This window comes from Pogona vitticeps, chromosome 4, assembly GCF_051106095.1.
Source record: "Pogona vitticeps strain Pit_001003342236 chromosome 4, PviZW2.1, whole genome shotgun sequence".
In the NCBI taxonomy this organism is placed as follows: Eukaryota; Metazoa; Chordata; class Lepidosauria; order Squamata; family Agamidae; genus Pogona; species Pogona vitticeps.
This window is the reverse complement of record NC_135786.1, coordinates 186,383,815-186,400,235: the sequence shown is the minus strand read 5'-3', so window position 1 is coordinate 186,400,235 and position 16,421 is coordinate 186,383,815. Positions and strand designations below refer to the sequence as shown.

The 16,421-nt window shown below is 39.1% G+C and overlaps 2 protein-coding genes across 2 annotated transcripts in view; both read right to left on the bottom strand.

Annotated features, from left to right (window-relative positions):
• LOC144589116 (uncharacterized) overlaps positions 1–16,421 on the bottom strand; it is a 231,996-nt gene that overhangs the window by 182,854 nt on the left and 32,721 nt on the right. The gene's annotated exons all lie outside the window — the stretch shown is intronic.
• TTC39C (tetratricopeptide repeat domain 39C) overlaps positions 3,914–16,421 on the bottom strand; it is a 59,730-nt gene continuing 47,222 nt past the window's right edge. The window contains exons 9-14 of the mRNA XM_072998856.2: positions 14,878–14,987; positions 12,523–12,646; positions 11,058–11,155; positions 9,474–9,578; positions 7,517–7,555; positions 3,914–7,321 (exon numbers count right to left, since the gene is read on the bottom strand). Of these exons, the coding sequence (XP_072854957.1) occupies positions 7,232–7,321; positions 7,517–7,555; positions 9,474–9,578; positions 11,058–11,155; positions 12,523–12,646; positions 14,878–14,987 (566 nt within the window). The 3' untranslated portion in view covers positions 3,914–7,231. The remainder of the gene's footprint in view (positions 7,322–7,516; positions 7,556–9,473; positions 9,579–11,057; positions 11,156–12,522; positions 12,647–14,877; positions 14,988–16,421) is intronic.

The following is a 16,421-nucleotide window of genomic DNA, read 5'->3' as shown; positions in this document are numbered from 1 at the left end:
GTGAGGTCACAAACGCCGGCTTAGACTGTAGGGCGGTTAGCGCCGAGGCCAAGCGGGCAGGCGCGCGCCCGTCCCCCCCCCCCACGTGCTCTGCCGTTTGCCTGTTTTCGGCGCGTGGACGTGAATCGTGGCTATGACGTGGGTCGTTGAGCCCATTCCCGTGCCCCGTTCTTTTCTAGAGTTAAGCTCGTTCTTAAACCTCGTCCGTACGAGACAATAAGCCAGACTTCCTTTAGATCAGGAGTGAGGATCATGTAGCGCCCGCCTGTTGTTGGTCTGCGCCTTCTATCGGCTCTAGGCTGCTCAGTCAGTGGAAGCTGATGGGAGCAGCAGCGCAACACTGGAAGGGCCAAAGCTGCCCATCCGTCAGCCGGATCACGCTAGTAAAAGTGCGCAGATAAACTCATTACTGTAGTTCCCTCAGCTATGACACCTTCTGAAAGGGAATTATCTGCCCTTCTGTTTTGCATATTATCTTAACACAAACAGGCACGTGTGTATTGGTGATTGAATGCCCCAGTCCCATATTATGCACAGAGCAATATGAGAAGATACACATGGTTTGTAGAGGGCAGCGCTTCCTATATGATGATCAAAATCAAACTGCAAATAGATTGTAAAAGGGAAGATTTCAATGTAACTAATATATTGGTTGTTGTGGGTTTTTCGGGCTCTTTGGCCGTGTTCTGAAGGTTGTTCTTCCTAACGTTTCGCCAGTTTCTGTGGTCGGCATCTTCAGAGGACAGCACTCTGTGCTCTGGTGAAGTTGGCTTGGGAGTGGACTCTCTCTGAAGATGCCGGCCACAGAGACTGGTGAAACGTTAGGAAGAACCTTTAGAACAGGGCCAAACAGCCCGAAAAACCCACAACAACCATTAGATCCTGGCCGTGAAAGCCTTCGCAAATACATAATGAATATATGTTTCTCTGCAACTTTTAGCTGCATGATTATTTCCAGAAAATGGCATTGGGGAAATTTCTGCTCACTCCCGTCATGGCTGGTGTGCTCTGCCGTTCTACAGGGGTACTTACATTCTGCTCCTCCCATTATCTTTAATATCTATATTTCTATATGAAGCCATTGGACCCCAATCAATTGAAATTGTGCCTGAGGGCTGAAAAAATGGTTACTGATCGCAAGTTGCCAAGATATCAGACTGAAGTATATAAATATTTGTTTCTGGTTTGAAAGGACTGCTACACAACCGAATCCTCACCCACAAACACTGGTCAATTTAGATGGGCCTGATGGTCATAGTCGGAAATATCTGGAAGGCACTGGAAACCAGATGCTGTATTTTAATTAATATCATCACCTTCTAACACTCTTTATTTAAAAAATATTTGGAGCAAGTAAATTTCAACTTAGAAATTGTTTAACAGTCTGCTACAAAATCATTAAGTGGGAAGTAATGTAACATCAGTCATTCACAGAGAACACACAGAGACAAAGGGCTGCAGTACCTCATATATAAACTCCATTACCATCCCAGAGACCGTGCATGTTAAGCACAAAGGCTGAAGGAGCCTAAGCACTCTTAGGTGAATGTATTCTGCCTCGTTCTCACCAGGAATCCCAATAGTGTAGAATTCCTAATTTGTGGAGGGGTTTTAACACAAACATCCATAATGTGGTTAAACTGGTTCAAACCTTTATGCTCAGTCTGTATCTGGGAAGGAGATGTCACATGTAGCCTCACAGTTCTATGACCATACTCTCTATTAATACCTAAATAAGTCTTTAGTCTAATCCAACAGACAAACAGAGGACTCTCCAGCTACTTCCACATCAATCAGTTTATGGGCCTAAATCAGGTCAGGACGCTGGAAGTCTGGACAAGTCCATCACAAGCAGGTAGGAGGCAAAGCAACCAATTCAGGATAGATAAAATGTCTTTCCAATGTCAACTATTGCCAACAGCTAGCTATAGATTTTATGTACCATTTGATCCCAAAGGAAATGTACTGATGCAACGTCATGACATGATAAAGGAAGGAACTCTTCCCAAGTTGTGCGTCTCACAAACGAGGAAGTAGAAACAAGGTTTCATGCATGCACAATATATAGTGAATAATATATATAATGAATAAGACTCAGCCTTCTATCCTTCCGAGGTCGGTAAAATGAGTACCCAGCTTGCTGGGGGGGCAATGTGTAGCCTGTATAATTAAACTGTAAACCGCCCGGAGAGTGCTTGTAGCGCTATGGGGCGGTATATAAGTCCAAAAAAATATGCATGAATAATATATTTGCTTTGCTCTCTGGGGAAAGATTCCAAAATGTTCCCTTGGTATAAACTTTATTTTGCTTTCCCTCCTAGAAGTCTGGCAGCATCCAATCTTTATATTTTAAAAACCAAAATCTTTCCTCTTAATACATATATAGAGTACAAAGATATGCCCTTCCATTTTGTGTAATCATGCAACCCCTTCGATCACTACATTCGTATATGGCACATTAAATGGTATTCTTAAATGGAGAGGCGAAGTCAAAACAAGGTACTATGTATTTTTATTTAAGAGCAAATATGGAGAGAATAAGAAGCACAGCACTGTAAAAGCATTGAATGTTTATGACAGAAGACAAAATATTTGAGCCAAAGAAAAACTGAACATATATTTGAAGGAAAATGTTCAAAAAAATGAATCAAGTACAGATTTTGCATCTGTGGGTCTTTGGAGTACACCTGGAATACTCTTGCTTAAGCAACGCATGAAAGACCAGCTGTATGTTTAATTGAGCATCTGCACTCAAATAATACATGTGACAGCGCATCCACTGTAAATGGCACACATACACTCAAATAGCAAGACTTCTTAAGTAAAGATGGAAGAGGCTGAAAGGAAAAGAGCACTCTCTTGGTTTCGTATATTTTGAGGAATGTGATATAAATGTATGTGTGCCGTTTACAACAGACAGTACCATTTTGCAATTTGATACTCATTGCCAAGTGTGAAATCAGTTCTGAGTTAAATACGATATACTGTATGTCTGTTCCCAGCTAAAGTTGGAGAAACTATGCCATGGGAAGAATAGGTTTTCAGATAACTGTTTAGAGGACTTTGACTCAATTCTCACAAAGGTGGCAATCCAATGCCTAGGATTTACACAAGGCTAGGGTCAGATAATATAGAAAACTATGAAGTTTTCTATATTAGATTACTTCATTGGAAGAACTGGTAGTTAACTCACTGGCTGAGGTCTCTGGCTGTGAAGCCAGAGGTTGGGAATTCAATTCTCCACTGTGCCTCCTTGTCAGGGGCTGGACTTGATGATCCACAGGGCCCTTTCCAGCTCTTCAGTTCTAAGGTTATTATTATTATTAATTATATAAAAGCCTGATTATGTTAGGAAGAAGGATTCTAAGTTAGAAACCTTATTCTGGCAAGTTATTTTCCTATCTGGATTGGGGGCTTTGTTTGTCTGACTGTTCAATGTGGAGAAGCATTCACTGGAGACTGAAGCAGTTCAGGTTAGACAAAGATTTATAAATTTGGTGAAGAATAAAGCCTAAGAACAGACTAGACATTTAACAGGGAGAGTCTCATCAAAGTTTCCATTTTAATATAGCTGGAGCTGGGTCTCTCTGTTTTAACATAGCTAAATAACATTTCCATCAGCTCAAACCATGTCCCATGCTGCTTTCCACAGTCATAGGAGATATCTAGCCCAGCTATGGGTTCATGTGAGAAAAAAGTCTTGGGATAGAGGTACGGTATATTGATCCTTCCTTCCTCTACTCTTAATCAATTCAGAACACCTCTTTAAAATAAAACTACTGGGAGACAGTACAGATTTCCCTGTGTAATATCAAATTTGGCCACCAATCATACAGTTCAGTTTGATGCACTTTGCATGTAGGTCATTCAGAAGTTACTTAACTAAGGTATATGAAAAGAGAAAGCCCAAATCTTGTTTTTAAATTCAGTTAGCAGAAGTGTTTTTAATAGAAGTTCTGTAATTTAATGACATGTATAGCATACCACAGAAAACTTCTAAACGGACATGTAAAAATTCACATTATTCACTTAAAGTCATAATACAATTAAAAGATATAATCAACAACAAAAATATACCTGACCAGGTAATTTCTTTTTAACAAATAAGAATGAATTATTGCTATTAGACCATGCCTCCGAGCTATAAAATATAAAAACATATTCCAATTACATAAAATACAGTTCTCATCATTGGCATAATCTAATATAAAAATATCTTTGACATTTACAGCCTAAAGGTTTCTTCTATCAAGAGTGCATGGGGAAGGGGAACATGAGAAGAAATACATGAACTAATGTGGCACTGAGTTGCTGTCAATGCACAAGTCAAGGTTATTTTTTTCTCCCAAGGTTAATGCATCTCCAAACAGGCCTGCAAATGTATTACTACAACTCAACCTCTCATCTGGTTACTGGTGAGCAGGCCTATGATCATAATACAGTCTGTTACTTTAATAGCCTTGCTCCCACATATACTGATCTGTATTGCCCAAGTCATTTGTGGTAGCACAAATGTACCTGGATGTAGCTTGCTTCAATTGCAGATTATAGTGGTATCTCAATTTACGAACTTAATCCGTATTGGAACAGCATTCATACATCGAAAAGTTTGTAAGTCGAGGCAAACTTTTCCCTAAGAATGCATTGAAAACCATTTAATCCGTACCTGCTGTTTTTCGTTTGTATGTCGAGGCGCTGTTTGTAGGCAGAGCCATTAGTTCCCATAGGAATTAATGCAAAACTGGTTAATCTGTACTACTAGGGGGTGATTTTTTTAAATTTTTTTTCTTCTTTTGACCTAAGATGAACTTAGGTCAAAAAAAGTATAGGAAAGGGGTTTTTCGGGGGTTTTTGGTTCGTAAGTTGAGGCTCTGTTCGCAAGTTGAAGCAACTTTTTGCGAACAGTGCCGCTCGTAACTTGAATCGTTCGCAAGTGGAGATGTTCGTAAGTTGAGGTACCACTGTATAATGCCCATCTGGTTTGACATCTGTGGTACATATCTGAAGAAAAAATGCAAGTAGAGAAAATCACTTGGAGCAATAAGGAACTGTAACAGAAAATGAATTCAAGGATATTATTTCTACTTAATGAATCACAGTTTAGGATCAAAACTACTTACATAGAGGTACATAGCATTTCCATCCTCTCCTTGTCCAAGTATTCTCTTTTGCTAAGTTTTGGTATTTTTTCCAGATGCAGGAAAATGTTCATGTTTTCTATCCCCCGAAGTCCCTTGTATCCCAAAAATATACATGCACAAGGGTGCTGCTGCTATAATCTATGCCCACAGATGTTCTGTGTGGCCTGCTGGAAAGCAAAAGCAAATTCCTGCTCTAACACTACTCCTGTTCTTGGCTTCCTGCCCTGTTCTCTTTTTTACAACTCCTGCTTTGAACAATGTGCCAATGTATTACAGGTGATTGTGATAAAACTCTGAATTTTTTAAAACTATGAATTCTTTCATTTTAAGACACACACAAACCCATTCAATATTTTCATATGTATGACAGCACAAGAGCCAAAGACCAAAGTCTATAAACTGCAAGAAAAAGCAAGAAACTGTCAGTTTAAAACAGACTCCAATCAAAGCAAGAAAATGAAGCCTGAAGAAATGTATTCACATATTACAGTGCTATTATAAAATTGAAGCAGCATTATATTACCTAAGATTTTATTTTTTTATTTTATCTCAAACAGAGGTTCAAGGGCAACGAAGTATCCAGAGAGCAAAGGGAGACAGTCTATTCCAGCAGCTTTGGAATGTACTTGGCAATTCCAGTTTGGGTGTGTGGCAATCTCCTGAAGTGGACTGATTCACACCATATGTGCTGCACCATCCAAAGCAGCACTGGATAGAGAGGTGAGGGGGGAAAACCCCTGCTTGCACTCAGCTTCACAGATTTAGTGGGAACCTAGTCAACTTGCAGTTGGAAACAATGGATTTCCACTCTCCATGTGCTATAGACACTCTGCAGCCAGCAAGTTCAGGTGAAGTGCAAACAAGATTTGGCTAAGCATGCCAGAATCAAAGTACAGAGAAGAATGATAGAAAGAATGAAAGTACGGTAAGGCTTTTCAATTTTAAAAGAAAAAGTGCACTATCTTTGCTCCACAAAATTATACAACTGTCGAGCATTTAGGAAAGACCGCTACTCCAAAAATTATGTTTCTTGCTGTTCTTTAAAAAGAAAACAACACATGCCTGTTTTTAAAAATACACACTGAATTAAAGTGTGATAATTTTAAACGTACGAAAAAGTGAATTCTTCATTATTCTGCTATTTTAAAAGTTCTAAACTCAGAAGAAAGATAAAATTAAAAACTACTTGGCAAGTCTTGTCCCACTTATTGTAGACATCAGTAGTATGACTGATAATTTATAAAGACTTGCAATAACAAGGCCAGCAGGCTACAGTACCATTTAAAACAGGTATAAAGGTGCTTAAAACAGTAATTAAGGAATTAAAAAATAAATGTTTGGCTGAAAAATAGAACATCTCTAAGTATACTCACAATTTAACATGAATATGTATTCAGGTTTTGTTGTTCACACATACTTGAACAATTAAGAAAAAATTAAATAAATAAATGGGTCTGTTGTGCTATGAGTATACTGAGCTTGTTTCTTCCCTGCTCTACTTCTGGTGGCATTTAAACAAAAATTATATCCTTTCCTGTCGATATACAGTTTGAAACAATTACATAGTACCATTTCAACGAACAAATGGTTTACTTTAATACAAAAGGAAAAAATGAATCTATTCAGAACTGGGGGGGACTCTACTTGTAGTAACTGAGCCAATCTTGTTTCAAGAAACCAAAGTGTGCTTATTGTAGGCTCATTTGTACAGTCACAGGCTTAGTATGTTCAGCTTGGCAAAAACAAACCCAAATTTTAAAAATAAAATATCCTAAAAGCACTGGAATACAATGCTGTCAATGCTCAGGTCAGTTGTCCAGCACAAACCCACTGAATTACAGACATGGAACTTCTAGCCCTACTTATTTAAATAGGGTTTGCATGGGAGCAGTTACTACTGGATTGAGCCCAAGGTTACTTAACCTTTTTGTCTAATTTTGTCCTTAACTGTTGAGATGGGAACTTTTCTTTCACCAGTTCTACATATTGCAGAAATGATCTCAGGCCCAGATAGTTTTTTCAGGAGAAAAGCCGGTCTTTCTAACAGCTTTGTCCACAGTAAGAAGTGAAGAGCTGAAGCATCCTGCCGATCACTGAGGGACCACTTCTCTCAGAGAGGCTAATGCTGCATGTATGCGGACATGCAATCTATTTTCAAAGTCATACCCTGTGAATTCTTCCTGCAACAAAAAAGACAAAGGTATTAACCTTACTTGTGCTATTAATAAAGGAGTACGTGAAAATCTTAAGCAGCCACAAACACTCAGATTCATCTGACTGCCAAAAATAGTTCCCCCTGTCCCAGGCTATCTTGCAAAGAAGAGAAGGCCCCAATTTACAGAAAGGAAAAGTGCTTGATCAATTCTGAACTTTACCTTTGCTTGAAGCAATAAAGTCTTCCCTCTTGGAACAGTCTGCAGGAGAAAGCAAAATATTAATTTAGAAATTTCTATCCATCTAGCAAAAAAGAGGAAAACTTAATTTTATAGTTAAAGTTCTGATAGCATATAAATGAGTAAAATTCTTAGTATCAGAAACTGAGTAATTAGTTTTAAAGAGTGGCATCAGCCACTTTCAAATTAAAAATAAATAAATGTATGTACATTTCTGAGCTACACATGCTCTATTCAAACATGAGATCTGAGTTTATGAGACAGGATTTTCATTCTACAATTCCATACCAAATTACCCAAAACTTCAATCTACTTGAAATAAGATGAAAGAACAAGGTGTAACATAATCTGAGTTTTTAATTTCTGAATAGATTCCCAACAGACTAAGTTTAGACACCTTCTCAATCCACTCCTTCCATTCCCTGAAAACCCTTGTATCTACAGGATCATTGGAAGCCACCCTGTATTAAACCCACATGAGAGAGAGACCACTGCCAGCAGCTTTCCAAAGTCTCAGCACCTTTCCATACTTTTTTCCCCACATGCGTGAAGAAGCCAAGGACTGGATCTGACCTTCTACATGTAGATCAAAATTCTGTATTTATTTATTTCATACGGCATAGCAGAATACAACATTATTTTGTAAGACTTCACAAATACAATATAAAACACGGATAAAATGTAAAACCTTAAAGTCACATTGTCTGGGGTACAATGCAAAGTAGCCTCCTCGTGCTGCACCCTGGGCAACGTGATTTGTCATGGCTAAATAATCTACACATTCCAGCTGCTGGGCCTCACAAGGATTTCCCAGCAAGAAGAATCAGCACAAACACCAAAACTAAAAATGGCTCTTTTCAGAACCAACTGACAAAGGACACAAGAGATGTCCTGAAAATTTTGCAACTTAATGTGGAAAGTATGAGCAGTTCTATAGCTGACTAGTTACTCAGGCTTCCGAACAACCTTTCAGTGGATGTTGTTCTATTACAAGAAACTCACTGCGCTGATGAAACTCAATTTCAAAACACATATAGAGGAAATGCTCTACCACATACAGCCATTCCACTATTCCAAATCAAATTGTTACTATACACTGCTAAAACATCCTAGAAAGCAGATCTTTGCAGAATTACTGGCATATATAGTGTGTGTTTTAAGGATGTTGCCGTTATGTGCCATCAAACTGGAACCAACTTACAGTGACCCCAACAGGGCTTTCAAGGTAAGTGAGATGTTTAAGGAGTGGCTTTACTAGTTGCAAACCCCCAGTGAGTTTCCATGGCTGGGCAGGAGTTTGAACCCAGGATATCAAATCAATTTTTCTTTTTTAAAAAGGAATAAAAATAAATGAGCAGGTTAAATAATTATCTGTTTGTCATGTTCTGAACAAATTCATGCTGAGCTGTCAAGAGGTTACTGAAGAACAAGAAGGTTATTCCTTAGAAACAGGCCTGAAGAGCATTAATTAAAGTTGTTTTAGGATCTTAAGTGTAGCACTGCAGAGAAATGTGGTAAAGAGGAGGATAGGATAGAGACAGTGTATGAAGATTTTCACTTTTTACATAACTGAATCTTTAAGGTCCCACTGGGCTTGCAAATGTTACCAGAAATGTTTGGCATACAATAAGTAAATATGAGTCGCAAATAAGAAACATAAATAGTATGGGGATTACTCACAGGTTTCCCCATTAAACGAAGGCTGAGAGACCTACTTTGCAAGCCTTTAACTAAATGATATCTGCTCCATTCACATGCACTGCTACTCTTGTCTGTTCTTTCTTTCTTGTTTCCTTTGAAAAAGACTAGCAAACAGTCCTAGATATAACCTTGCTATGTGAGTCTTTTTTGAGGTCCACTACTGCTTACACTTGGCAAGCATTAAGTGGCAAAACAAACCCCCAATCAAAAACAATTTCAAAATAAACTATATTATTACCTGTGGGTTTTCTAGTAAAAGGCAGCCAAGTTCATAGCAAGCGTATGGCTGAATATACAAGTTGTTTTGGCGACATAGTTCATCTTTAAGGGCTCTCTGAAAGAACTATGGAAGAGAATTAGCATACTCAACACACAGCAAGTTTCCAAGACAAATTATGCCTTTGCTTTAGACACCAAAGTTTTCATTAAAGATTGCAGCAATCTTTTCCCCCCAAATATGTTTTAATTATTTTTCCCATGAGTTCTCTATAATGAAACAGTAGTCGTGCCCCGCTTAACGATTACCCCGTATAACGCCAAATCCACTTCACAACGATGTTTTTGCGATCGCAATTGCGACCGCAAAACGATGTTATAAATGGGGTTTTTTCGCTTTGCAAAGATCGGTTCCCTGCTTCAGGAACTGATTCTTCGCATTACGACAATCAAAACAGCTGATTGTTGGGTTTTCAAAATGGCCACCGGCTGCTCAAAATGGCTCCCCGCTGTGTTTTTGGACGGATTCCTCCTCTACAGGCACTGAAAATGGCTGCCCCTATGGAGGATCTTCGCTGGATGGTGAGTTATTCAGCCCATTGGAATGCATTAACCAGGTTTTAATGCGTTTCAATGGTTTTTTTTTATTTCGCTTTACGATGTTTTCGCTCTGCAGCGATTTTGCTGGAACGGATTAACGTTGTTAAGCGGGGCACCACTGTACTACTTTTTGATTTGTCTGTTAGTTTTACAAAACTAATTTATCATTTTAAATCAAAATACCACTGAGGGAAAAAGTTACTTGTGGTTAGGGATGCCTGGGTCTTTAGAAAAGGAAGCAACCTTACAGCACGTGAGAATATCTTGTTCCCTTGGCAGCAGCCCCGTGGAGTTAAAGCAAGAGTTCCTTCCCATCACTTTTTAGCTAATCCTTTTAACCACAGACCAAAATCCTTAAAGTGGGAGACCTTCTGTGTAGAAAGCTTGTGCTCTATCACATCTTTCTCTGGAGTCCAGAGCAACTGAGCTCTGCCTCTGGTTTCTGCCATAATAGATTTATCAGCCTCCACCTTGCAAATCATTATCAGAAAATTGTAATATAGAGATGTTAATAATGTTTATTAAGATTGAAAAACAATGGTGGAATGGAGGTTTCTGTATCTGGGGTCCATCAAACTAAAATATCAGGAGAGCAATTAAATTGTCACTGAAAAAGCAATGCTGTTATTTCACGAAATACATTTTTTCATTCCTTGAAAATTAGTTATTCAGTTCCCTCTGTAGAAAAAAAAACTTGGGAACATGCAAGAAATTGCTGGAAAAAAGAATGCAGGGGACAACTATTTTGTTTCTCACCTCTGTCCCCTCCACAAGTTAAAGACAGTTTCCTTTGAGTCCACAGGCAAACTACAAACCTACTTCTCCCCTGGATTACCACTTAATCAATTAGCTAGGAATGTTACCAGGCTTTTTTCAATATGATAATTTCTCTGCATCATACACTCCGCTTCCAATCATGTGGTTTGCCCTTAAAGAGATTCTAAAATATGTTGCCACATTTCCCCCTCTCTGCTCTTATTCTGCCCTGCTTCATAAAAAAACATACCTGAATAGCATCTTCTGAATTTCCTAAGCATTTATGTATGGCACCAAGCAACAAATTCTTCAAACCAACAGCAGTAGAATCATCAACCTCTTGGCAGGCTTTATCAGGACACAAAACAAGATTAATTGAATTCCATAATCATCCATGTAAGAGCTACCATGCTCAAAACTGATACCATCCCGCTCAAGGAGAGAAACCTCCTAAAAAAAGTTTGAACCCCACTGCTGACTTCTTCACCTTCAATTTCTTTCTAGTCCTGTCAATATTTGTTCAAAGAAGCTAGTCCATCTCCTTCAGGTGGCCAGTTACTGCTAGCATTTTTAGCTAGGTATTTTAATTATTTTCCCATTATACGAGCATCCGAAATAGTTTTCTTCTATTCACAGCCCAGTGTGCAAGTTATACCCACTAGTGTTCTTGTGAATGTAACTAGGTTGCATTGCTCTAATCCCTAACCAACTTTCATGGGTAAGCAGAGTTTTCCACTGAGAGATGGAGGATCTAACTGTATAATTTGGCCAAAAGTGCTATCAAGATTTTTTCCCCCAGGAAGTGGTGGTAGAACAGTAATTAAACATCAGATTATAGTCTGAAATTATTCCGTGTGAGAGCTGTTGGGAAGTGAAGCCAGAGAAACAAGAAGGGAAGGGTGAGTCAGAGTGTAGAGCAGCAGTCCTCAAACTTTTTCGGTCTGCTGACCGGCTGAGGATGGTGTGGCATCCCCCACGCTTGCATGCATGTGCTTGTCTGGGCGTGCTGATGCTTGTGCGCATGCGTAAACAGCGGTGTGGCGCTCGCACAGGCATGCTGGAGCGCGCGCGCAGCCGCAAATGGGCTGTGCGGTAGTGAGTGCATGCAGGGGGGGTTGTCTTGGCAGACCGGTCCAGTTCAGGCCCGGGGGTTGGGGACCTCTGGTCTAGAGAGTTCAGTCAGAGAGACAGAGAAGAGAGAAAGAGTTTGGGGGTTTGAGGCAGAGAGTGTTTAAGGAGTGATTAGTCAGAGTGGCCTGTATTAATTAAGATAGAAGAGGTTTAAGTAAAATACTGAAGCTTTGTGTAACTTTAAGAATGTGCTTAAAAACTATTCCTAAAACATGTAATCAATAAACCTGTTTCTGTTTAAAAGTTCTATACTGAATGACCCTCAGTCTTTCATAGGAAATATGGGTTGATAAAGAGATCAACTGGTGGCAGCGTGTTAAATGGCATGTTGGGATACTTGTGTGAGCTCTGTGTTTGGTGAAACAAGCAGGGGCCACAGTGTAAACGTCACATCCCGTTCCTTGAGTTAAAATAAAAAATTCAAGAATGTCTACTTTGCCAGTTATTATATGAGTAAATCATTTGCTGCCTTCAAATTGGCTCAAATTGCTGACATTAATGACAGAACAGTGAGAACAAATGCATTGTCTGATAGAACAAATAACACTGTGTGCAAAAGAGAAGACAGAAATCACATCATGTACCTTGACTCATGTGCTGTAGGTTTGTAAACGAACAGTTTGGAAGAGCCTTCCATAAATACAATACTTCAATGGAGGCCAAAACGCAGAGCTGTTTAGTTGGTTTTTGCTTCCTGAATCTATCTGCCTGCAAAGAATAAAAATTGTGTTTTATTTTCCACATAAATTAACATCTACTTTTTCTAGAAATTAAAGGTCTCACACTGTGTAAGTAAACAAACTGAAGAATTTAAAAAAATTAGCAAAGAACAGCAGATTTAGAAAGCTGAAATATCAGAGCCCCAAGTGGGGAACAACCACAAAATGTGATGTGTCCCCATGGGGGCTCAGATGTGCTGTTATTTAGAGCCCCCTCTAGTATGAGTAAAGAATGAGACTACTGCAAACTGAAATATTCCTTGAGGTCCTAGATACAGTGGTGCCCCGCATAGCGACGATAATCCGTTCCGGATATATCGTCGCTATCCGGAAACATTGCTATACGGAAAGAAAAACCTCACAGGAACGCATTCAACTCTGTTTAATGCGTTCCTATGGGGGATAAACTCACCTCCATAGGGCCACCATTTTCGCCGCCTCGGTAAGCGAGGAATCGGCATGAAAACGCTGCGGGTGGCCATTTTCTTCTTCCGGTGGCCATTTTGGAACCACCGATCAGCTGTTTCCCAAACATCTCAATGTGAAGATCAGTAAGCGAAACGCTTACCAATCATCGCAATGCGATGTTTTACCTATTAAAACATCGCAATGCGATCGCAAAAACGATCGCAAAATCCGCATCGCTATGCGGATTTGTCGTTAAACGGTGCACTCGTTAAGCGAGGCACCACTGTACAAGTCTTTTTACTTTTCCACCTTCCTTCGACCCTCTTTAGTAGGAATGGGTACAGAATCTGTGCTGGCAATGTAACTCTAAGTCCAAGCACCAGATTTAAGTTGTAATCAGGCACTGTGCACATAAGGGTCATCTGCTCCTGTTCAGTTTTCTATTTCAATTTGTATTTAATGTGTATTTATTCCATTTCTATAGCTTAGAAAGTACGAATGGGGTTCTTGGTTGTCCACCCATGTGAGATGGCATCTGTTGCCCACAGGATTGTTTAAAGTAAGAACCTGCCTCTCAAAGTGGAGAGATAAGCCAATGCAAAGATGCCCTTCTCTCCATAGGAAGATGAATGCACACATATTTTTTAACTTTGGATGCACACAATGGGGTGAGTGAAAGTGAACAGCAGTTTATTTCTACATAGAGGCTGAAATCCTGTTGCACATTTATGCGAATGGTGTAATTTTTAGATGAGAATTGCCCTAAATTAAGGACTCTCTATATGAATTATCTGTTGCACACCAAATCCTGCTACAGTACTTAGTATGCAACAGATAATGACTGAGATTTCTTAACTTTGGACAATTTGCTTCTAAAAGCTGCATTATTTCTGTAACTATGTAACAGGATTTCATACAGAGAATGCAAACACTATGCATGTAAAATCAAGGGCATTTCCCTGTATCAACTAAATGAGAATTTTATAACAGGAAGAATCTACTGAGTCGATAAAAACTCTCATTTCTGCAATGAAATCCACATTAAGTGGGGTGTGAAAAAAACAAGAATAGGGCCCCTAACTCCAAGCAGAACACTCATGGGGGGAGGCAATGAGATGAAGTTGCCATAGGAGAAAGATGCTTTGATTCCTAGGAGGTTGTACCTGTCCAATGGCCCCATTTACCATAAGTGTAAAATATCAACAGCTGGGTTCCTATTGGTAGTGAACCACCACCCGCCCAAAATTAATCCCTGAGCAGGATCTTCCAGGCTGGGGGTGTTCTTGGAACAACTAAATCAAAAGCCCCTCCATTTCAGAAGAGCTTTAAGATTATTCCTCTCTTGAACTAGCATAACTGAATTTTTCCTTATGATCCAACTTGGGAACAATGGTTAAAAGAAAGCCCTCCCCTTCTTCATACTTCTCAGAATGGTCAACTCAAATTCTCCCCTTCAGAAACTTGGGCCCCGCCAAGGCATGAAGCCTGTCACCTGGGCCTTCTCTCCAGGTGAGCATAATGTAGGTATTTATACAGCCTGGCTCCTGGAGGTAGGATTTCTAGAAAGGAGAATTATGGAATTTGTAGTCCAAAAATATCCAAACTGCACATTCCTATCTGTTGCCACAAATTAGAGTTCTGAAAATCCCAACTAGCAATCCTTGAGTTATTACTTGCCAGACTGTCTACACCTTTAGGAGGGGTTAAGAAAAGCTCTTATCATAAGCAGCACTGCTTGAAAAAAAGTTTAACGAAACATGAAGGACCCTCATTATCACTACACAAACACAATTCAGTTTATTTTAAGCAAACCTTTTTGACAGAAAACTGTTCAATTTGATTGTTTTTTCTTTTAAAGAGCTTCTGAACTTCCTTGAAAACAATCTGTGCACCATTCACATCACCAGTAGCTCCTTGACACACTGTAATAAAGTAATTAAAAAGTTTATGTCAATCTCAGGACAAGAGAGACTGACCTCCCCCTCAATGGCCACTCCATATATTTACTATACACCTACATAACTTTAAGAATTACAGCCTAAATGTTCTTGCTTTCCTTTCTTTTTATATATTTTTGTATCCAGTGGCTTGTAAGCCCTGCAGGCAAATTCTATACTGTTTATTTAATTTTATTCTTTGAATGGTCCCTGGAAAGCTTTGGGTACCTTGTAAATGAAATAACAGTAGCAATAAATATGGAAATGCAAACAAGGCATCATGCAAGTAAAATAATAATCCATACTCACAATTTTGACCTGATTAATAGTAAATAACAGATGCACATCAGGCATGGCACTTTCATATCTTTTTGAGTGCATGCATTTCCACAGCCACAATTTTGGGACTTGTCAAAAAATTAAAGTCCTTAGAGGAGTTTCGCAGTCCTCTTGGACCTATGATGTTGCTATGAAGACAACGGTAGTCTCCCCATTCACTAGGCTGCATGAAGGGTAACTCTCAAAACACTACCAGCCCAATAATGCCTTGTGGTTCCTCTAGAACTTAGCTCCTTCCAGCAACTTCCTCCATATTCACAGCAACATCATCTGTCCAAGAGAGGTGTTGGATGTAGCTAACTGAAATCTCCTGTAAACACTTAAAATTTTTGGCAACCGTTCTCATATAATCCTGGCTGGGGAAATTCTTACTAAATTAATAATATTTAATTTTATTATTATTCAAAAATACCAGACACAGTCGATCAAAATTATAAAAAACACTGACTGGAATTAGATACAAGTTTTAACCAAAAACCTAAGTATCAGCGTAGTATGTATGCTGTTGCTAATATTACCATTTTTGTAGCTCTGATGGTGTGATTTCTGAGACCTGCAACTTTTCTTATAGTACTGTGTGAAATTTCTTGATATTGTTACCAAAGCCCCAATGACTGTGAGGACCACTAAAGTGTGTTTCAGCCACAAGCAAGATGTTTTGATTGCCAGATCTCTATATTTTGTTAATTTTTCCAATTCTTTATTTTCAGCTCTGGCATCCCCTGGAATAACAATGTCAATGATCCAGACATCTCTTCATTCTATGACCACTATGGTATGATATGTTCAAGGTATCTATCAGTTTGGATCCCGAAATCCTAAAAGATCTTGCCATCAGCATTTTCTGACACTTTCACTACCTGATGTTCTAATGGGGTTTTGGAGGCTGGCAAATTGTATTTTTATATAATGACCAGTGCACTAATTTTGCCACTCTTATCATGTCTAATTCTGTAATCTATTTCTGCAGTCTTCCGATATTCGCAGATGAGATGTAACAATTTCATCTTTTTCATGGCAGAGTCAACATTTGCTGTTAGCACTAATTCCTTCAATCTTAGATTTCAACACATTAGTTTG